General features: G+C 41.0%; 2 protein-coding genes across 4 annotated transcripts in view; one reads left to right on the forward strand and one right to left on the reverse strand.

Moving 5' to 3' along the window:
* The window catches only part of phkb (phosphorylase kinase, beta), a 58,869-nt gene extending 52,859 nt beyond the window's left edge, over positions 1 to 6,010 (reverse strand). For 2 of the 3 annotated variants that reach the window (XM_014126505.2, XM_014126504.2), the window contains exons 1-2: positions 5,887 to 5,994; positions 2,223 to 2,309 (exon numbers count right to left, since the gene is read on the reverse strand). In XM_014126505.2, the coding sequence (XP_013981980.2) occupies positions 2,223 to 2,309; positions 5,887 to 5,950 (151 nt within the window). In that variant the 5' untranslated portion in view covers positions 5,951 to 5,994. Of the gene's footprint in view, positions 1 to 2,222; positions 2,310 to 4,489; positions 4,594 to 5,886 lie in introns of all 3 variants that reach the window. The other variant, XM_014126506.2, reaches the window with a different exon arrangement.
* A 179-nt stretch (positions 6,011 to 6,189) lies between these two features.
* LOC106561994 (T-cell immunomodulatory protein) overlaps positions 6,190 to 23,019 on the forward strand; it is a 130,744-nt gene continuing 113,914 nt past the window's right edge. The window contains exons 1-6 of the mRNA XM_014126507.2: positions 6,190 to 6,441; positions 6,898 to 6,982; positions 7,194 to 7,333; positions 7,474 to 7,525; positions 7,689 to 7,766; positions 7,969 to 8,063. Of these exons, the coding sequence (XP_013981982.2) occupies positions 6,258 to 6,441; positions 6,898 to 6,982; positions 7,194 to 7,333; positions 7,474 to 7,525; positions 7,689 to 7,766; positions 7,969 to 8,063 (634 nt within the window). The 5' untranslated portion in view covers positions 6,190 to 6,257. The remainder of the gene's footprint in view (positions 6,442 to 6,897; positions 6,983 to 7,193; positions 7,334 to 7,473; positions 7,526 to 7,688; positions 7,767 to 7,968; positions 8,064 to 23,019) is intronic.

Below are 23,019 nucleotides of genomic sequence, written 5' to 3' on the forward strand. Positions count from 1 at the left end.
CGTCTCATGGAGAACGTTTCCGAGAGAGCAACAGGGGGCTTGATGCATGTTACTGTTACAGTACTCTTTCATACATTGCTAGTAGAACAAAAATCACTCACCAAGGGCAATCTCAAGCCTTCAGAATATCGACCAATCTCACTGAGCAGAAAAAGGCATGGGAAAAGCACTGTGTAAAATATTACTATAATATAGCCTACGTCACAAAAAGTGTGCTGTCACATTATTCCAAAAGCAAAAATTGCATCCGTTTACTGTGAAGAACAAAACATGCACCGAACATATGAAAGCTACAGTGGTAACATGAATGCAAAAAAAGTAATGAGAGTGATTCATTTTCACTCAGGGAGCTCAGGTGGTGAGAAACACTGATAGGTTGTTCTCTTTAAGGATGTCTGTCACCATGACTTCACACTGCAGGACTGGTTTCAGATGAGGGACCAGTTGCTCCCCTAGTGTCTTTCACTTGGCTGCTTTTCCTGTAGCATCCTCATTTCAACCTAGACAGCCTGTGAAATAACCCTGACTTCTGGGAAACTTTTTTCATCAAAATTTGCTGTCTTTTTGTCTTATACTAGCCTATGGGAAGGGGATACAAACATAATACAACCCTTTGGATTTTCAAACATGAAACCATATTGGTAAACTACCCTCCCCAAAAACACGGGCAATATCTTTGATAACTCATTGAAGTATCTTTGTTGCCCGTCTTCAGTAGAACAAACATTTGTTTCTTCTTTCTTCAAATAGGCTCACAACATAAAATATAATAGAAACTGTATTGCCCTTGAAAAGTAATTTGTCTTGAACATAGATATTGCATTTAGACCACAGCCCCAGGTCACAGCAAAGCACATATCACAATATCCTTCATAAATTGACTATGTAATGCAATACACTTCCTCTGTTTCCACACTGAGCAAAGGGAGTTCTGCCTTTAAAGAAGAAAGCCATGAAATAAGTTGCCACGCTGTATCCATGCCCCCGTCTCATCACAACAGACCAATGGGGTGTGACATGTCTGCCAATGGTACGGTAACCTGTGAATATTGTGTGCCCTGACTCAGAAAGACTCAGATTAGAGTCTATGGGCTCTATTTTCGTCCGGTGTTAAGGCAGCGCCAGTGTCAAACGCACGTTAGTTTGAAATTTCGTCACATAAAAACTGGCGCACTGGTATTTTCCAGGCCCAACGCCAGGCTCGTCAATTTATCGGTCTTAAATATCAGCTTGCTTGACATTCGCTCAGATGGGCATGGTGGAAATATTTGAGGTGTGTCCTAAAAAACATGATCCAAAGTGCTAATTTCAGGCAGCGCTGATAGGGATATTTAAGACCAATCAAAAGCTGGTTTTAGCAGTAATGAAGTTGGTTATGGTATGAATTTTAACAGTGGAAACTCAGCCTATCCAGCCGTGACGCACACTGCACATGGAACAAGAGTAGCCTAATATGCTTTTGATGCCTGTATACTTCGTATTTAGAAACATAAAAAACAAATATGTTATTACATTTAGTATTATTTGATTAAAAACCAAGCATAGCCTCCCCTCCTCTCAATTAAGGCTTTTTTGTGTGTGCCCAATGCAATTGTGAAGTAGTCACGACTGTCGATAAAGGACTTGGCTCCTGAGACAACTTGGAAATAAATCTTAAATCACCAAAGCTTTATTCAAATATCAAGTCTGAGAGGAGTAAAACAGTGAGCTGACATTCACTTTTTATCTATGCATTGTAGGCAGGCCCACATTATTTTAGCCATGCGGGTCCCGTTTAGGATTTATAGATGTGCGTAAAACCCTCCATATTCTGCATTGTTTTAATATTATATGCCCACAGAGAGAACTTATGTTGCCTGTAAGTGTGACATAGACTATTTAAAACAAGTTGTTTCTTTGTTTTGTTTCTAATTTTAATTAGAATTATTAGTTATCTTTTTAGGCCTTAATAATTGCGATAGTGAAAATAGAGAAAATATTTCTGACACACCACTGAACCAAAAGCACTACTGCCTACACTTAGATTTACCATTGTGTTAGGGCTCTATTTTAACAAACCTAAGAGTAACATAAAAACTTCAATCCATATTTCAAACACAATTACTTTAAAGCTACACCAACTACAAGTAGAAAAATAAACTTGAAAGGACCTCACCTTTGTGGAGATCTTCAAAACAAGGATTTGAAATAGTAAGTACTTTAAACATAATCACAGTGCTTACCTGCATTGTAGTAACGGTCAAGTCTCTCCCATAGTGGCTCATCCTCCCGGTGGAGAAAGGAGAGCTTGAGAGGTTCATAGATGGAGCCTGAGGAGAGATACAAAACACAATTATTTACAGAACATTAATTGCTGAGCCAGAGCTCAATTGGAGGTCATTTGTTCATGTCTCAGGCGCCTCTGTGGTACTTTCCCACACTCTCTGGAGACACACACTACAGTAACTATATGTCATAGAAAGACCCCCATGAACACTTGGGGAGTAGTAGGCTGTAAGACTGATGCTACAAAAGGTTTGTAGTTAGCAGCAATTCTATCTCAAATCTTCAGAAGCAAATGTATTTAGACCTAAATGCTAAACATATTTTACAGAATGGCTTTAGATAATGCTGTTAATGAAGACTTTAGCTACACACGGGACTGAAGAACATCATCATAAACACATTGTCAAAATAATTAATTATCAGTCATTATTTGTGATTTCCGTCAGAATACATTGAACAGTCCAGGTCACACAAAAAAACCACAATGCATTGACGCATGCAATCACGACAAGGCCCCATTTCCAACTCACATTTAGTCACTGCAAATATCAAAACAAATCTCCAGCATGAAGTGTGATTTCCTACGCTGAGCACAAATTTAAAATATAATGGAACTTGCCACCATTTCAAGCTTTCTTCAAAGCAAAGTGAATTTCAGGGGAACCCCATCTGTTGGACCACTATTTCATACAAATTTTTACTTTGGAGTGATTTACATTTTAATGGGATCAATCTTGGGTCAATACCTCAGGTACTGAAAAAAAATCCACATTTCCAGTCAAATTACCATAATTTCCATCAGCTTTTAAGTGGTAGGGACAAAGCCATCGCTTTTCAAGATAACTCTGCAAAGGCAGTGTGAGGCGAATATGCAAATGAAAGGTTTTATTTAATTTCTACTGAATAGAAACACGGATCGAATTATGTAGTTGCTTGGAAATATTGTGTGATTAACTTCACTGAGAGAGTTCAATATTTGTTAATACTAGGTTTAGTATTGTATACTGGTTAGTATAATTTTCTATTTCCATTAAACAGTATAATGGTTGTACTATATTTGGTGGAAACCTTAGGGAGAGACTGAATCATAGGTGCAGCAAAAAAGTGAATTATAACAACTTGGATAATTTTTAGATCCAGTAGTGTATACCCTATTTTACCTCACAAAATCTACCATCATGAATAGAACGTAGCAGCCTATATCCACGACGGGTATATTGGTATAGCATCCTGACCAAACCACGTAGACAGCATTAATAACAGTGTATCACAGCATTTTCAGCATATCATACCATTCACCTGAAGAAAACTGAACACAGGAGGTTGGTGGTACCTTAATTGGGGAGGACAGGCGTGTGGTAAATCCTGATGCGGAAAAGTTGCCATGTGTTTGATGCCATTCCATTGGTCCGTTTTAGCAATTATTTTATTTATTTATTATTTTATTTTACCAGGTAACTTGACTGAGAACACATTCTCATTTACAGCAACAACCTGGGGAATAGTTACAGGGGAGAGGAGGGATAAATGAGCCAATTGTAAACTGGGGATGATTAGGTGACCATGGTTGCATGAGAGCCAGATTGGGAATTTAGCCAGGACACCGGGGTTCACACCCCTACTCTTACAATAAGTGGCATTGGATCTTTTAGTGACCACAGAGAGTCAGGACACCCTTTTAACATCCTGAAAGATGGCATCCTACACAGGGCAATCATTGCCCTGGGGTATTGGGAGAAAAAAAAAATTGACCAGAGGAAATGGTGCCTCCTACTAGCCCTCCAACACCACTTCCAGCAGCATCTGTTCTCCCATCCAGGGACTGACCAGGACCAACCCTGCTTAGCTTCAGAAGCAAGCCAGCAGTGGGATGCAGGGTGGTGGTACGCTGCTGGGCATCCTCCCCTCAGCAGCCTCCACTGAAACTGACATATGATACTAGGGTGGTATAGTAATACAAAACTCTGGCGGGCAAGATTATTCATTGAAATGTATCATTTGGAGTGGTGTCATCTTGCCAATTTTCTCATATAATGACATACAGGAATTACACTAGATTTAATCAAAATTTTGTTCAACCTAATTTGAAAGGCTTTGGGTGTGCTTTGCTACCTCTTTTAAAAAAAAAAAAAAAATTATATTGCCAGGTAAGTTGACTGAGAACACATTCTCAATTTCAGCAATGACGTGGAGAATAGTTACATAAGCTTAATTCACTACTTACCATATCTTTTAAGTTTCCGAGGAGCTTTGGAAATCTCACATTCCGAACTGGCCATTTTCAAAAGGTGAGGTAAAGGGCAATCGTCTCTGAGCTAAATTACAAATCTACAGCAATTCACAGGAGGGTTAGTAGAGCGGATTAAGAAAGAAAAATCAATCATAAATCACATAGCAAGTTAATATTTGGTGGCTACAAAACAGACAAATGACAACACATTAATATGCCATGTAACCTACAATGATCATTAAAAGATTAGCCTACTTGGAAATTATTTGTATGTTGGCATATGATGGTTAAGATGAGTTATGACGGTTTGAATTAGCCTGATGTCTGAATGTGTCTGTTTTCAAATACAGTCTGCTGTTGTGCTATCCCCAAAAAGTTCATAAATGTGTATACATATTTTCAGGCATTCATTCGTCAAACTATAATGTTTTTATGAGTGATACTAAAAAAATGAAAACTATTATTATGATAAAGTATTTCTTAAATACCCAACTATTGCATGAGACCTTTAATTGACAGCAGGCTTGATTAACCATTGATCATAATCAAAATCAGTATACGAGCTTTATGACTTCAGATTGAAAACATGGACATAGGCAAAGCCCACGAGTGAGTACACCCCCCCCCCGCTCAAGGGCACATTAACAGATTTTTCGCCTAGTCTGCTCAGGGATTCAAACCAGCAGCCTTTCGGTTACTGTCCCAACGCTATTAACTGCTAGGCTACCTGCCATATTTGATCGTGTCTCAATATAATCAAGGTATGAAATTATTGTTATTTTCCAATATAATCTCTTTCGGACTCCAGATGATTCATGCCGACAAAAAAAAACGGGTTGAGGCTGAATCTAGTTTCCTAACCCTGCACTGTCTGTGTGAACAGGTTGCCATGTTGGCTAGTGTAATGGCAGCTAGCCTGATAAACGAGGAACATAGTCTACATCAGAGGAGGCTGGTGGGAGGACCTGGCTCGCTGGAATGGTATTCAAATGGTGTCAAACATATAAACCACGTTTGACTCGGTTTCATTTATTCCATTCCAGCCATTACTATGAGCCCATCCTCCTACTGCTCCTCCCACCAGCCTCCTTTGGCCTACATGTACATTTAACGTTATTCTCGTTCAGTATGATAACATTGCTGTTTTATGTAGCCTAACACAAACGACAAGGGTAGAAGCAACACCCGATGTGAAGTTCTTAAAATAGCTTCAGTAGCTGCAAACGTATAAGCTTGACCTTTCATGCTCATGCAAGCCCGCTATAGCGGCTTTTGCAGACAAGGAACTGATATAACGTTAATCTGTTTCGTTTGTTTTTCACTCAGGACATTCACAGAGATTTGCAGAAAAACAACAAAAAGGCATGTTACAATAACACACTATGTCAAACCTGAACGTTTTTGTCTGGCTTTGATTTCCAGGAGTTTCCTGCCGACATCTCCCAAGCTTGACATTTTGGTTGGTTCTCTGTGTTTGCCAAATGACAGTACGTTGCGACACTGCAGTAAACTAGGAAGCGCTGATGGAGTGACGTCACATCACCCCTTTTATGAACATGTCAATAGTCTTTCTACCTCTTGCGACAATTATGTTCTTTAACTTTATACATACGACTAAATAAGGCTGGAGATTATTATTATTTTCACAAGTGTCAATCCACACTCGTTTAGGATTAAGGCATTGCTTGCTGTCAATTCACCATCTGCCGTAAACCAACACGCACTGCAGTATTCCAGTTTGTGTTGTTTGAATTGAACAGCTATGGGGATGTGGATATTGTTTATCAATATTTTTACATTTACTGTGTATTTTGCAGGGAAGTATTCAGCATCTGCTCTTCAAGATGTAACAATTGACTTGTTCGGGTCTGAAAATCATGGCACTGTGGCTGCTTTTGGTGATTTCAACTCGGATAAACAGACAGATATTTTCATCATCAGAGAACGTGAGTAGCTAACGTTAGCTAGCTGGCTAGAATACTGTTCAGTGTTTTGCATTGCCTTTTCAATAGGATACGTTTCGCTAGTGAATAATATAGAAACTTTAGCTAGATACTAGATGAGGATATTTGAATTATTGACATTTGCTGTGCATGTGTTCCTCAAACTCATAAAATGCTAGCTAATCTAGCAGAGCAATGAAAACAGTGATAACATAGAAATCTATTTTCTCTGCTTTAAAAAGCTGTTTGGTCTTCAATGCATTACCTACATTACAAGACACACTAGCCTAGTAACTAGATTGAAACAAAAGCATAAAATGGGTCTAGATCTCTCACTAATGAATGTATTTCAGTGAATTAGTCACTGCATTGTTGATATGGTTTTGTGACTGCTGTGGTGACTATGAAAGTGAGAATTGTGTGCATTGTTTTTTATTGCCTATTTCATTGAACTTTCAGAATCTGAGTTGGTGATATTCTTGGCTGATCTGAAAGCCCCATACTTCAAGCCAAAAGTACATATCACGAAAAATGATTTGCCCGTGTAAGTTTCTGATCTTATTCTCTCAATTGTACTAGTGCACACATCACTTCTCATCTTGAAGCATCAATAATTCCACATTGTCCAGTCAAACTCTGTGGGTTAGGGTAGATTGACACAAGATGATTTTAGCTGTCACTGAGAAAAGCCCTATGCTATTCTTTACTGGTTTATGTCAACAGCTGGCACTCTGTAAATATCTTTCCTCTCTCAGCAATTTTATCATAACTGGTGTTGTTCCCGGAGACTACGATGGAGATTCTCAGATGGATGTGCTTCTTACAGTTCAGCTCAAGACCAAGGCCACCTCAGACACAAGGGTTTTTGTATTCTGGGGAAACAACCAAACCCTGGGTAAATTGTTGCTTTATTAAGCCTAGATTCAGGCTTATGGAATACAAAGAAATAATGTACTCTAATACAGTCAGAAAAATGACTTCTGTTAACTGTTATTAAATAGCTAACCGATTAACATCTCTTATCTTGTTTTGCAGATGAACAAGTTGACCTTAATAAGACATTTGTGGACCAACCTCTGATAATGGAGTAGGTTATGCATGAACAATTTTTATTTTACAAATCACCTGTAGGAGTTGTTTTCTATGATGAGTTTCCATGTAAGCAATATTGTTTTCCTAAACTTTGTCCTATGATCTTGCTCATGAGTTGGGAGTTTTGACAGTTTTATAAATTAAATGATCTTACGCAGCTTCAATGGGGACATGATTCCAGACATCTTTGGGGTTTCCGCTGATTTCTCCACTGAAGTCTGCTTTCTTACTGGAAGGTAAGGTGGAGATTAGAAAAGTGACTCAATGCTTTGCAGTCCCCATAGACATTGTTTTATTTTACATTATTCTCCATGTCTTGACAAAACTCAATTGAAATTGAAATATTGTAAAAACAGTACCTTTGTTGGTTGGTTCTGTGTTTTTTCAGAATGTCTGCTTAGTACATGAATCATGTTGTGTTGTTTTCTTTCCTCACAGGAACGCAGTGTGGGAGCCAGCTCTTAGTTCACCTGTCAAGATACGTATTCCTCATTCCAATGCTTTCATCGACCTAAACAAGGATTTCACCGCCGGTGAGTAGACAAATATCCTAAATGGGTTATTGGAACCTTGTATTGCCAGACTCAGTAATCTGGCATTACAGACAGGCTGGATGGAAGCTAATTTGGAACCATACCAGATTAGATTTTTGTTTTACATGGTGTGTGTAGTGCTGGTTTGCAATATCTTTTCCATTTCTTCAGCAAGATTGGAGTCTGTCTACTTTCTGCAATGGAACATATGGACAGTGTGGCATGGCAATGTAATGGCTGTGTGATCAGTCTCTTTAGCATTAGAGTCAAGAGTAGTGAGTTCATTCTGCGGAATTGGGCACTCTAGATGCTTGTATAAATGGTCAAAATCAGTGTTTCACATACTGTATACAAAAGCAGGGAAGTTGAGTCTGTTCTTGGTAGCCCATCCTCTTCTCTTCATATCTTTTTGAATTGATATGATGTAGTAACTTGGTAAAGATTTCCCGTCTGTATTGGGATCAGTTTGTGAGTTACCTTGTGGTATTCAACCCTTGGAGAGAATGTAGGCATACTAGGGCCGGTATCGCAATATTTCTTTCCATCGCAAAAATGAAAACACGAAGCAGACCAAACTCGAAGCACTCCAAAAATGGTGTGCTATAGCTTGGAAAATAAAAAATGACTCTGGATAACAACATAATGTTTGTTTCCAACATTAGGGTTGTTTTCCTAAAGAAGTTAAATCCGCTTTATGTTTTGTTTCCTTGCCACGACACTAATGAGTATCGCGGTACTGGTATCGTCCCGGCCCGAAGGCCTACTCCACAAGTTTCCTGAGACAGCTGGGTAGATTATCTGTTTTGGCTATTATCACTTTTTATTTCTATTGTGTGGTACAAACTTTCTCCTGAGAGTTCCTTAAGCGCCAAACAACTGGGTTAAAATATAATGTAGTTAAGCAATTTAAGTTGACTAAGAGAGAGAGGAATTCCCATTTTCCTCGCCACTGAATAAATGAGTCGGCTTCTTCTTGTTTTACTGGATTTCTCTTTTTCAACAAAATTCCATCCGACAAACCTGTCACTTAGACTTAAGGTCCTGACGTTTTCGATTTATTTTTTTTCTCCCAGGAAGTCAAATCTCATATTAAGGGCGAGTCGGTACAATACCATTATGAGATATAGGCTAATTTCATCCTTTTATGATTGCAATATCTGTATCAAATCTATGTGGTTATTATATCATGTTAATTTACAACATATGTTATAAATGCTTCATGTAGGCCTACAATGGATCTTTAAAAACAGGTAGGCCAATGCCAAACACTTAACAAACATATGGAGACCTGATCAATATTATGGAAATAGTGAGAGAAAAAGTATGTATTTACCTGATTTTGTTTGATATTAATAGTTAACAATTAATACTTAACAAATAGTAAGACATTTATATTCTACTAATGCTGTGTTCTTTTAAAGTGATGGTCTCCACTATAGCTCCCTGCAGCTAATCTAGGCATATAATCACTAGAGACAGTTTGAGCTGACAATTGAGTTAAAGACTGCATTCCATAGACAAGAGGAGTAGAACAAACCCCTCATTGTTTCTAATCATCTTGGCATCTGGGAAACTAAGCCAGGTTGTTTTTTTGTGTGGTTTTTTTTCATTAATTGAACCTTTATTTAACTGGGCAAGTCAGTTAAGAACAAATTCTTATTTACAATGACAGCCTACCGGGGAACAGTGGGTTAACTGCCTTGTTCAGGGGCAGAACGACATTTTACCCTGTCAGCTCGGGGATTCGAACCAGCAACCTTTCGGTTACTGGCCCAATGCTCTATCCACTAGGCTATCACTAACCACAAGATGAACTCGAGGCGACTTATGATTGTTAGAAGAAATGACAAAGTCTCTCTCACTTGATTAGAATATTCCACGACAAAACCAGAAATGATTCTGTATAAACATTTATTTTTTTTAAGAATCAATGCTTCTAACATGCAAAATGTGACACAGTGATTCAAAACAGGCCAAACATCTAAATATGCCTTTTTAAAATCGTCCAGTTCTGCAATGAGTGAATCCCTTTATGAAGTCCCACTCCAGTAACCTTGATGAGGCAAATCTATTTCCCTTACATTACACCAACAATCAACTTCTCTCGAACCGAAAAAAAATATTCCTAATTGGATGCTGCGGGGAGTGTTGCAAAGCCACGTTGCCTAGCGACAAGCCATATGATAGTATCGGTTCGGTGTCTTTGTGCATAATGACATTTATAATTATTTGGCAATTACCACCTTTTTCTAATGAGTTCTCACATTCCGATTCCCCAGCATAGCAAAACCATTATCGAAATATGAAACTGATACCGACTCCAGGGAAACTCAACGCTGTAGTAAAATATAACCGAGCAAAATAAAATGACATGTAAAAATCCCTCAAGGTTGTTATGTGATGCTAGAGGCTTATTGGAGCTCGTTGTCACGTTGAGCATCTATTGCTCGTCTTATTGTGTCAGTGCTGACTTGGTGATCTTGGTAGCAGTAGAACCACTCAAGTGTGTCGGAATTAGCCATTTAGGAGCATTTTTACAGGGATACTTAACCATCTGTAGTAATCACAAGCTGCTCATCTTAATAAACTACCAGAACATAGATCAGATAGCGGATGAGGAGGAGTGAACAGAAAACACCAGAAGTGGAAGAGAGAGATGATACAGACTGGTCATGTGATATACTGTAGAGGGGGACAGCGGCTGCTCGGCAGTCCAATTTACAGCTTAAACGAGGCCTTGACATTGAACAGGAAGCAATTTCAGATCTCTTAAAAGGAGTCGTGGGTAGAGGGTCACTGGATGCAGCTCGGCCGTGTATGTTTACAGCTTTAAACACAACTAAAATTGGAGTCGCAACACGGGGATGACCCACCTCTGATCATCCCTGAATAGGGCGCATGATAATAAAATACCTCTCTGTGATGCTGCTGACCAGGCCACAAAGATAGCAAGTGGTGGTCCAAACCATATGAGGTCCACTTAAAATGTTCTACACAAAAAACTATCTAACATGATTTTCCACTTACTGTACCGACTGTAGTCGATTCGCCAATACAGTCTCTTCTGTGCATCCTATGGGGCAGGTATTCCTAAACTGGGGTACGCCAAATAAAAATGTGATTCACATTTTTTTTTTTTTTATAAATACAATTTAAAAAAATTCATTTTTCTTTTCTTCACATTTTCAAACAGTCCATTTGTATTTTCCAACGGGGCTATACATTTGGGTGAGGTTTTTTCCTCGCCTGAGTAGCCTCGTTTCACTGCCAAAAATAAAATTAAACCATCTAGTGCTCAGCGAAATAACAACACAATGTCAAATACAGGTAGCCAAGTCAAATAATTATCATCCAATCACATTAACCGTTACTCTCTCGCAGGTATTCCACTAACGGTCCATATGTAGCCAAACGTAGCTGCTGCTCATTCCGTTTGCTCGAAAATTGATAAAAGGTCCCAAAAAAGTAAGGCCCGTGTCCATAGAGACACATACCAGCTGGAAGCAGTACTGCACCTGTCGACGACAAGTTGTTCTGCTTCCACGAGCACATCCAATGCTAGCATCAGTAATTCTACATTTGTTGTTAGCCCAGCTAGCATGGACACTAACAGTTGTGAATCTGATGCAGCCGAAGATCTACTGCCCATTTACACGGGAAAGCACTGAACAACAGACAGAGATGTTGGACCATCGGAGAGGCGCAAATATGATGAGAACTTCATTGATTTGGAGTTGAATTATATTGGGAGAAGTGCCTTTCCTCAGCCACAGTGTGTTATATGTGCAAAAGTACTATCTCACAACTCGATGAAACCTTCACTCTTGTGCAGACATTTAGAAACAAAACATGCGAATTTGGAAAATAAGCCACAGGAGTTTTTTGAGCGAGAATTATGACTTTCGAGTAGTAAGACATGTATAAAAGTGACAGATAGCACTAATAAGAAGGGGTTAGAAGCGTCTTATATGATGAACTAACGAGTGGCTAGGACAGGAAAATCCCATACTATTGTGGAGGACTTAATTCTTCCTGCTACCACAGATATGGCTGGGACAATGCTGGGGGAAAAGGCCAAAAAAACTATACAGACAATTCCTTCATCAAACAACACTGTTTCGCAACGCATCAGTGACATGGCAGGAGATGTTTGAAACAATTGCTGTTTCGCATACAAGCCAGTGAATTCTATGTGTTACAGCTGGATGAGTCAACAGATGTGGCAGGCCTGGCACAGCTCCTGGTATATGTCCGTTACGTTTATGAGGGGTCAATTAAGGAAGACATCCTCTTCTGCAAACCACTGGAAACCAGGACAACAGGAGAGGATATTTTTAATATACTGGGCAGCTTTGTGACATCAAATGGACTTTGGTGGTCAAGATGTTTTGGTATCTGTACTGATGGTGCAAAAGCCATGACAGGGAGATGTAGTGGAGTGATAACGCGCGTGCAAGCAGTTGCTCCCCACACCACTTGGGTACACTGCAGAATCCACCGAGTGGCTCTTGCTGCCAAGTCGAATGCCTGACAGCTTGAAAGATGTTTTGGACACTACAGTGAAAATGGTTAAGTTTGTTAAAGCAAGGCCCCTGAACTCTCGTGTATTTTCTGCACTATGCAATGATATGGGCAACGACCATGTAACGCTTTTACAACATACAGAAGTGCGCCGGTTATCAAGGGGCAAAGTATTGACACGTTTTTTTTAATTGAGAGACGAGCTTAAAGTTTTCTTTACTGACCATAATTTTCACTTGTCTGACAGCTTGCATGATGACGAGTTTCTCACACGACTGGCCTATCTGGGTGATGTTTTTTCTCACCTGAATGATCTGAATCTAGGATTACAGGGACTCTTCACAACTATATTCAATGTGCAGGACAAAATTGAGGCTATGATTAAGAAGTTGGAGCTCTTCTCTCTCTGCATTAACAAGGACAACACACAGGTCATTCCATCATTGTATGATTTTGTGTGTGCAAATGAACTCAAGCTTACAGACAATGTCAAATGTGATATAGCGAAGCACCTGAGTGAGTTGGGTGCGCAATTACGCAGGCACTTTCCTGAAACGGATGACACAAACAACTGGATTCGTTATCCCTTTCATGCCCTGCCTCCAGTCCACTTACCGATATCTGAACAAGAGAGCCTCATCAAAATTGCAACAAGTGGTTCTGTGAATATTGAATTTAATCAGAAGCCACTGCCAGATTTCTGGATAGGGTATCCTGCCTTGGCAAATTGAGCTGTTAAGACACTGATGCCCTTTGCAACCAGTACCTATGTGAGAGTGGATTCTCGGCCCTCACTAGCATGAAAACTAAACACAGGCACAGACTGTGTGGAAAATGATTTAAGACAGACTCTCTCCAACCCAACATTGCAGAGTTATGTGCATCCTTTCAAGCACACCCTTCTCATTAACCTGTGGTGATTTATTCACAATTTTCGATGAACAAATACGGTTTTATATGTAAGACGGTTAAATAAAGAGCAAAATGATTGATTATTATTTGTGCCCTGGTCCTATAAGAGCTCTTTGTCACTTCCCACATGCCGGGTTGTGACAAACTCACACTCATTCTTATGTTTAATAAATGTACCGTATAGTGTGTGTGTGTGTGACAGGCTTACAATGATGGCAAAAAACTACATTTTCAGTGTGCGCTGACCCTGGTGCTAGAGGGGGTACGCAGCTGGAGGTTGAATGTTTGAAGGGGTACAGGACTATAAAAAGTTTGGGAACCACTGCTATGGGGTATTAAAAAACATGTGAACAACTTTGCACACTCTCTTGACCTCTAGTACAGGCTATACAGTCATGTCCCAGTCCCTCTCTCCCCATGCTTAGAGAGGCAGGCAGGTGAGGTGCAGTTGAAAGACACAGAGCTCTAATTCACCTAATTCTCTAATTCATTTCCTCCTGAAAAGCAGCATCCTCACTCCCACACTAAGCTCTTCACAGCTAAACGCAGCTGCACCAGACACCCATTGCAGAGGACCATATAATTGTACATTTCTGTGCTGTTTTTAATCTGCAGCAATTTTCTCTACGCCGTTTCCACGGCGACAGGGCAGCCTCCTGGTTTGGGTGCGGCACTCTTGCCAGGCTCCTGCCAGCGTGACGTCTGCCCCGGGGCTCAGGTCTCTGCTTCTCTGTAGACCTAGGCAACAACAACAAAAATCTAGGACAGATGCTCTAGTCTACAGCCTCTTACACAAGATAAATATGAAAAACAGGCAGCGTGCAGTCATTCAAACGGACTGACTGGCTGAACCTGTAAGTTGTAACATTCCTGCTTGCTTTTTACAAAAGTGGTCAACACCCACAGTTCCAATCCTTTACCCAGCACAGAAAGAAATCATAATCCAAACTGTAACACAGCCTGTCTGTGATGTCTAACCTTTAAGATACTCTCTCCAGGTGGGCTGGCGTGTCCAAAGGAGTATAGCTTTCTAATCCCTTAGCAGCTTAAATATGAATGATTATGCTCTGGTTAAATTGTCACAGCTCAGTAAGCAAATACCCCCAAAAAAGATACCTGCCGTAGGTCAGACACGACAACTTTCTCTGTGATTGTCTTAACATGGAACTGTACATTCTAGTGTCATAAATTATACACTTGCAGTGTTCGGTACTAATTTGAATAATTACAGAATTAAAACGAGCACAGTGTGCTAGTGTGGGACCAGGCTTCGAGGTGCAATGTTTACTTCCCGGAAAGCTGGCAGAGTATCGGACGTACAGTACATTTGATTTACATCAGTTTGTATAGATAAATGAATAAATAAAGCATCTACTTTCTCACTGTATACAGTATATCTGTGGCCTCTGGTTGTGCAGCTGTTTGCAATGCTCTTACGTGTAGTACTCTCCCCCTCCAGGCTTATAGTGGTGTATATTACCATAATACCAAACAGGGTTCATCCATATAGACCAAACACACAGCAGTATCTGCCTGAAGCTTAATTGTTTGAATAAATAGTTTTTATTGAAAGATCTACCGTATGCACTCACTCAACATAGAAAGATGTAACTGCTCTCTCTGTAAGTAAAATCTTTGTCAAACCCACACAGTTGTTCTGATTTTTAAGTACCTTGAGGGGCGTCTAGAGCAAAACCACGTTCATTACAGGAATCAAATAGGTTTGCAAGTACACACACACACACACACCCTCTCCGACATGGGCACAGTAACATTGCTCACATAGGCCTAACCATGTACGTAGGCACTGCAAGGGTGGGCTTCCTAAGCTTGTTACAGGACTTCAGTGAGCAGTTAAACTCCTGTTTTTGCTCCCCAGAATCAAGTGGCAGAGAAATGGAATCCAGTGTATGAGGAGTTGGTGTAATCCCCCATAATGCACCTACGTTGTTCCCTTTAATGGTTTTATGAGATTATTTCTCCTCAGAATAGCATCTTTCCATTTTCTGGTGCCGTTGTGTCATGTTTGTGAATGAGGTGCTTTGGGTTGAAGGCACACTGTGTATATGGACAGGAATTGGCTTATGGAGGATTTATTTATGGGATTTCACTTTTTTCCTGCCCTGAATTTCATGCTCTTCTTCATGCTCTTTTTTTGCTTCATGTCGGAAGCTCACTTTGACGGAGTCTTTTGGGTTTGTCCCTAACTCGTTTAATTTCAGTTACAAACAAGCTGAATGGGGAAAACATTGATACAATATGGTATTTTATTTCAGAGATTATTGCATGGAGAGTGTCGGCTCTGTCCAGCTCTCGTGCATTTTTCTCCGGCCTGTCTAGTTGTTGTTTTTTTCATTCCTTGAAAGCTACATACAATATTGTACAACTACCAACAATATTTTGAGGTTTTTGTATCTCAATTCTGTCATTGCATCTTTTAATGTCATGCCTAAATCCTCCTTTGGGCTTTGGCAAGTTTTAAATTGGTAGTTTCACGGTCTGATCACCTCCTCCCTGCAGAAGACAGAGCCACATTTCATTCAAGCTGGCCAGGCAGTCTGTATCTCTCCCTTCCCATCTTCCTTAATGGGACAATGGGCTGAGTGTTGGGTTACTATCCTTGAGAGAGAATATATACTGTAGCCGTGTAGTGCGGAGAGTCAACCTCTAACCGCTGATTGTCCATGTCCTGTCTGTCCTTGCTCAAGCAGTAGTCATTGGAGCATAAATGCCTGGCATTTTCAGCAGCACAGAAATTATTCATTTAAATGATTCAAGTAAATGTCAATTTTTCATTTATTCAATTTTCCTGGCTGCATATTGTCTGTGGCTGTCATCAGAATGGCTATTTGGCTATCATTGATTCGGCATGGCTGACGTTTCAACCGTTGCCTACCTGATGTACGGCAGGTCTGAAATTAAATTACTATTATTTTTTTACCGGCACCTGAGAAAATAATAGATTTGAGCACTCCACTGTGAGGTGAAGGTCTCTTTCTAGTCCCATAGAGATGTACCCTGGATCCTCATGTCACACAGGGATCTACTCTGGGATATTGGCCTAGTTGTTTTTACCTCTTGTTTAGCCTGTATTCCTCCTGAATTCTATCTATCTACGCCAGTACTGTTCTTCGAGGATTTTGTGGCGGTGCAGGGATTTAGTAGCTTGAAGCTACCATCCCTGCTTATCTCTGGAAGGCTCCCTATGTCTGGTGGTTGGGGTATCCATTTCACTGATGACTGACATGACATTTCCTTTATAATGTCAAAGGCTTCTTTCTCCCGTGCAACAGCAGAAATGTGGACTGGAGTAGGGATGTACATTTTATTTATTTTGATTTAACTAGGAAAGTCGGCTATGAACAAATTGTTATTTACAGTGACGGCCTACCCGTCATTGTATGAGAACAGAATGCATGAAAACGCAATTGACAAACCGATGAGAACAGAATGGCCTATCTCAGGGCTCTGAATATTTAGCACCCGCACACGAACACAGTTATGGCTTAATTTTTCCCTCGTTATGGGCTGCCTAATTCAACCCATATTTCCCTTCTGAGTCCTCACTCGTACACAAATTGACATCCGGCCTCCAACCCCTGGGCAGATAAATGAGATCAAACTCACTTGGCCCTGCGTGATCCCATCTCCTCTCCAGCCTGAGGGGTGAAGCGCTCGCCCCCCCCCCGCCCTCTCTGTTCTCCTTCGTCTGTCACTAAGCAGGGAATTGGAGTCACAGCTTGTTTGCTGAGTAACAGTCTAACAAATATGCTGCTCAGGGGCATTAAAGCCTATGGGGAGAGGAGAGGGTTGCTTTTAGGCTCCCCATCTCAGCTAATGGGAGCGGGCGCAGCAGTGATACCTGCAGACAGGTGGGGCTTGGGAGGTGTCTGGATTCATCGGACACTAATGCAGAGGGGGCAGGGGAATGTCTTGTTTGGTTTACAGCATTGCTGGCACGGGCTGAGGAGGCTCTGGGCTTTAGGCATTAACCACTGGTTTAAAGCAGGCAGGGTTTAACTAGCTCTAAATGCAGTTGGCCTGTTGATGCAACTTTAACAGTTGCATCGTTCTGAAATGGGATACTGTGATAATCTTGTAGATTAGTTATTACTGACTATGATGCACTTTGTTTTCATACACCCTGGTATTATTGTTCTCATACCTTATGCACCCTTCATGTAACTATCTTTGTCAAGACAACCCATTAACTGTATTTCTCCCCCATTGGAAAACCAAAGAAAATATGTCACAACAAAGCCCTGGTTAATTTGACATCTTTTTGTTGGAAGACTGTCAGCGGTTTGATTCCCCCTCGTTAGGCCCAGCCTTGTTCTCTGTGTGAATGTGTTCTGTCTGGCATGGAGGAAACCTCTCAGGAGACTGCCTTCCTCTGACTCCAAGTACAACGCACCTCCATTTGAATAAATGAACAATGGTGGGAGAGAAAAGCAGGCAGGACTGCTCATTAACTGCACTGCACCTTGCTGAACCCCATGGCTTGTGTGAGAGTGGGTGTCAACGCCAGCCAACTGTAGCACATGCTAGAGACAGTAGGGATGGCTGAGCATCCCACATACAGTGTGTGCATTGTGTGAAACTTGCGAGGTTGAGCTGTGGATCCACTATAATTATCTACAAATGTGCTCACCCCCGTTTGTCATCAGCTGCTGCTGTTTGTTTTCCCTTCATTTTCTCCAAACAGAATCTCTCTCCAATTAACAGCCCTTAGTGGGTGACCCAGAGATGTATATCGTGCTTTAATCATCATTGTCAGTAGGAGAATGGGAGGAGGAGGAGATTTAATGTTTCATTTAGTTAGTCCCCAAACTCATAATTTGGCCTGCTGGAATGACTCTGCTGCTCCTCCCTGTTGACTCTATGATAACCTAGTAGGAGTGCTTTCTAGCCTTTAGTGCTGAGCGATTCGTGTTTTTTCAGGTCGGTTCGTTTTCCGTTCGGTTATTGAAAAAATAATCACGGTTTTCAATTTTGGTTTAGATTTTTTTTTTACACCAAATGCGCTATGCATTGTGGGTTGAATGCTGTGACAACACTAAATGAAACCGTTAATAAAAGTCCCGTGATGTTAGTGACTGCCCATTACTGCTTATCACGTATTAACTATCATTAATTCACGTTACTTTACTTGAATAAAATATTTTATTTGATGACTTCATTATTTCATTCCAAGTCATCTCATCTCTATAGAGCTGCTGCCTATGCTGTCTGACAAAATCAACATTTTAGTACTTCTTCAAAGTAAGTAAGACATACTTTATGACTGCTGAATTGCAACTATCAATCACTTAGATCACGTGTCAAACTCATTCCACGGAGGGCTTATAGTGTCCAGTGGCGGTTCTAGACCATTTCAACTGGGGGGGGGCAAGCTGGGGCCAGTTGTACTGTTAGAGGGGCCAGTTACATTAGACGTTATTGTTGCCATATTGTTTTCTTCACTGCATTGCAGGCATTAGCAGGCAAAAGACCACGTTCCGCGTTGCCATACTCCACATTTAGGGGGGCCACAAGGGGGTCCAAAATAGTTGTCACAGGGGCACTGCCCGCCCCCCCCAGAACCGCTAGTGTTAGTGTCTGCGGGTTTTCGCTCAAACCTTGTACTTGATTGATGAATTAAGGTCACTAATTAGTAAGGAACTCCCTTCATCTGGTCGTCTAGTTCTTAAAATGCCGCAGACATTCGGCTCTCCGTGGAATGAGTTTGACGCCCCTGACTTAGATAATGTATTTTCAGCCTCGCGAAGCAACTGCTTTCTATCCCTCTCGATCGCATGTCTCTCTCCTTTGTCTCGGTGTCTGCTCCGCACAGACCGGACAAGTTTTAAGCGGTCACGCAATTGATTTATAGTCATTGTGCCACGTTTTCTGCACTAAACTATGTCGAATATGGGCCTGTTGGAAACTAAACTCCCCACTACATGCCACAGTTCAGTCTTGATCTGATTTATCTCTACAGAAACTGCACATCGAGCTCACATAATAAAAAATGAAATTGAAAATAGTAATTGAACTGACCTCATATATTTGAACTGACCTCGGTCAATTTTTGTTAAAACTGAGAAGGAAAAAAAACCTACATTTCGGTTAATCGCTCAGCACTAGTAGTCTTTAACTCTGAGCATGAACATAACTTTTTTCCAACTCTGGATGTAACATTAATAGATTCAGAGAATTAGTTTGAGGAGAATTTTCTCTGCAATCAGACACCGCAATACCCTGAAAGCTCTGGGGTAATTTACTATGAGGTTAATCTGGAATTCCATTGATTAGTATTTAGCAAGAAATGTTCTCACACGACCTTACTCTTGCAGCTCTTACATACCAAAGGCTGCAAACTGCAGTGGCAGACAGCCTGCGACTGACATAAAAACCCAATAACAGCCACCTCTGCTCACAGTGAGTCTATTTACGTGTTTGCTTCTGTCTTCCAGCTCAAGCTATTGAACTATCCTTACCTGTTATCCTCAATCCTTAGCTGAAGGTCCCCGTCTAGGATTTACCCAGCAATAATGAAATGATCTCAGGCAGAAAAGAAGTGTGAAAGAAAGGGAAATCGATGCAGGTGGTTGGGGAGTGAGAGAATGCCCCGCTCTATTATACACTGTGTCAAAGCCCCACTTCCACCTGGGTAGAGATCAGAACGGTGGCTCTGTTTATTCACAAGGTAATGTGATGCAGGGATATTGTGGAGCTTCATCCCTGCTCCCATGCTGTATAATGGAATTGAGAGCTAAAATAAAGTCTAAGTCAAACCGTCAGCAGATTAAACATTCTTACCTTTAACCTTTATTTAACTAGGCAAGTCGGTTAAGAACAAATTCTTATTAACAATGACGGCTTACCGGGGAACAGTGGGTTAACTGCCTTGTTCAGGGGCAGAACGACAGATTGTTACCTTATCAGCTCGGAGATTCGATCCAGCAGCCTTTTGGTTATTGGCCCAACGCTCTAACCACTAGGCTACCTGCCGCCCCGATGCCTTAAATTGATTTCAATCCCCTCAATCAAATCTTATTGAGAGGTTATGAATAACTCAAAGCATTCCTCTCCAACTACACACACAGGGCTAGAGTTATCCTTGAAAATAAGTCAAATTGAGGATCGATTTAGATAGAAGCTATATTCCTTCTAGATTGGATCTGGAGATTATTTTCCGGAGTCATCTGAGTCGCTGATCCACCTCTATGCAGACGACACCATTCTGTATACTTCTGGCCCTTCTTTGGACACCTGTGTTAACTACCCTCCAGATGAGCTTCAATGCCATACAACTCTCCTTCCGTGGCCTCCAACTGCTCTTAAATACAAGTAAAACTAAATGTGTGCTCTTCAACCGATCGCTGTCTGCACCTGCCCGCCCATCCAGCATCACTACTCTGGACGGTTCTGACTTAGAATATGTGGACAACTACAAATACCTAGGTGCCTGGTTAGACTGTAAACTCTCCTTCCAGACTCACATCAAACATCTCCAATCCAAAGTTAAATCTAGAATAGGCTTCCTATTTTGCAACAAAGCATCTTTCACTCATGCTGCCAAACATACCCTCGTAAAACTGACCATCCTACCGATCCTCGACTTCGGCGGTCATTTACAAAATGGCCTCCAATACCCTACTCAATAAACTGGATGCAGTCTATCACAGTGCCATCCGTTTTGTCACCAAAGCCCCATATACTACCCACCACTGCGACCTGTACGCTCCCGTTGGCTGGCCCTCGCTTCATACTCGTCGCCAAACCCACTGGCTCCAGGTCATCTACAAGACCCTGCTAGGTAAAGTTCCCCCTTATCTCAGCTCGCTGGTCACCATAGCACCACCCACCTGTAGCACGCGCTCCAGCAGGTATATCTCTCTGGTCACCCCCAAAGCCAATTCCTCATTCGGCCGCCTCTCCTTCCAGTTCTCTGCTGCCAATGAGTGGAACGAATTACAAAAATCTCTAAAACTGGAAACACTTATCTCCCTCACTAGCTTTAAACACCAGCTGTCAGAGCAGCTCACAGATTACTGCACCTGTACATAGCCCATCTATAATTTAGCCCAAACAACTACCACTTCCCCTACTGTATTTATTTATTTATTTATTTTGCTCCTTTGAACCCCATTATTTCTATTTCTACTTTGCACTTTCTTCCACTGCAAATCTACCATTCCAGTGTTTTACTTGCTATATTGTATTTACTTTGCCACCATGGCCTTTTTGCCTTTACCTCCCTTATCTCACCTCATTTGCTCACTTTGTATATAGACTTATTTTTCTACTATATTATTGACTGTATGTTTGTTTTACTCCATGTGTAACTCTGTGTTGTTGTATGTGTCAAACTGCTTGCTTTATCTTGGCCAGGTCGCAATTGTAAATGAGAACTTGTTCTCAACTTACCTACCTGGTTAAATAAAGGTGAAATAAATCAAATAAAAAACAACATGTAGAAGCCAACAACATTGATTTGCTTTGCTTTAGAATCTCCCACTCACCTTCTCAAGACTACAGACTACACTCACCTTCTCAAGTCTACAGCCCACTCTTCTTCTCATGCTGTTTGTCTGCCGTAATTGCTGAAATGTACGCCACCTCTCTGTATCCTCCACTCTGAAAGGACAGGGAAGGTCAGTATATAGAGTGTTGGAGAAGAAGACGGATTTCTCCCTTGAGCACCCCACTCCCCCCCCCATTCCCTTTTTTTTGGGTATCCCTGTCTTCCAACATGTCCAGGGTGTCCTGCTCCAAAGCAGAGCACGAGGAAGAGCGTTCAAACCCATCGTATTGCCTGGTATTCCCAGCACTGAGATTAGGGATGTGGGGGATGGAAGTCCACACAGTGCTCTCGATTAAACACTCTCATTAGACTTAATAGAATATTGCTAACAAAGCTGCGGGATGTTTCCACTTCTCAAACACGAGGTCCCTCCCTTTGCTTTTTTATGTTTCTCATTGTAATCCGTATTAGATAGATAATGTGTGTAACACAGCAAGCCAGATGGATAGATGTTTTTTTTGTAAATGTATGTTATGTAACTATGTTTGGGATCATACTTTGCGCCTTTCTCCAAATCCGCTGGCATAGTCATTTCATGATTAATTGTCAATTCCATAGACACTATTCAATCAAGTAATTCCCATACCATGTCATGTTTAGCTGCTGCATTTACGTTTCTATGTAGACCTGTATGTGTGAAGTCTGTCAGGGCATGAATAGAATCATATTTTTTTTAATAGCTCTCTTTGGATTTACTTCTTATGGCAGGTTTCCCCTAAAGGTATAATCTAAAATGTGCTCGTCAATATTTTAATCCTGGAGTTTTTTTAAATATGCATGCCATAATGAAGTGGTAGCATGCCAAGCAGGCCTTGAAAAACAAAACCAACCACAGAGAAGAGGACAGAGGCTTTCACTGTGCATGCTGGGAAGCCTCCGGCAGCCAGTGAAGAAAAGGTGCTGTGTGATTGGTCCACATGTACAAGTCTAAAATTTGTGTGAAATTAACACTGT

The sequence above is a fragment of the Salmo salar genome, chromosome ssa11, assembly GCF_905237065.1.
Source record: "Salmo salar chromosome ssa11, Ssal_v3.1, whole genome shotgun sequence".
In the NCBI taxonomy this organism is placed as follows: Eukaryota; Metazoa; Chordata; class Actinopteri; order Salmoniformes; family Salmonidae; genus Salmo; species Salmo salar.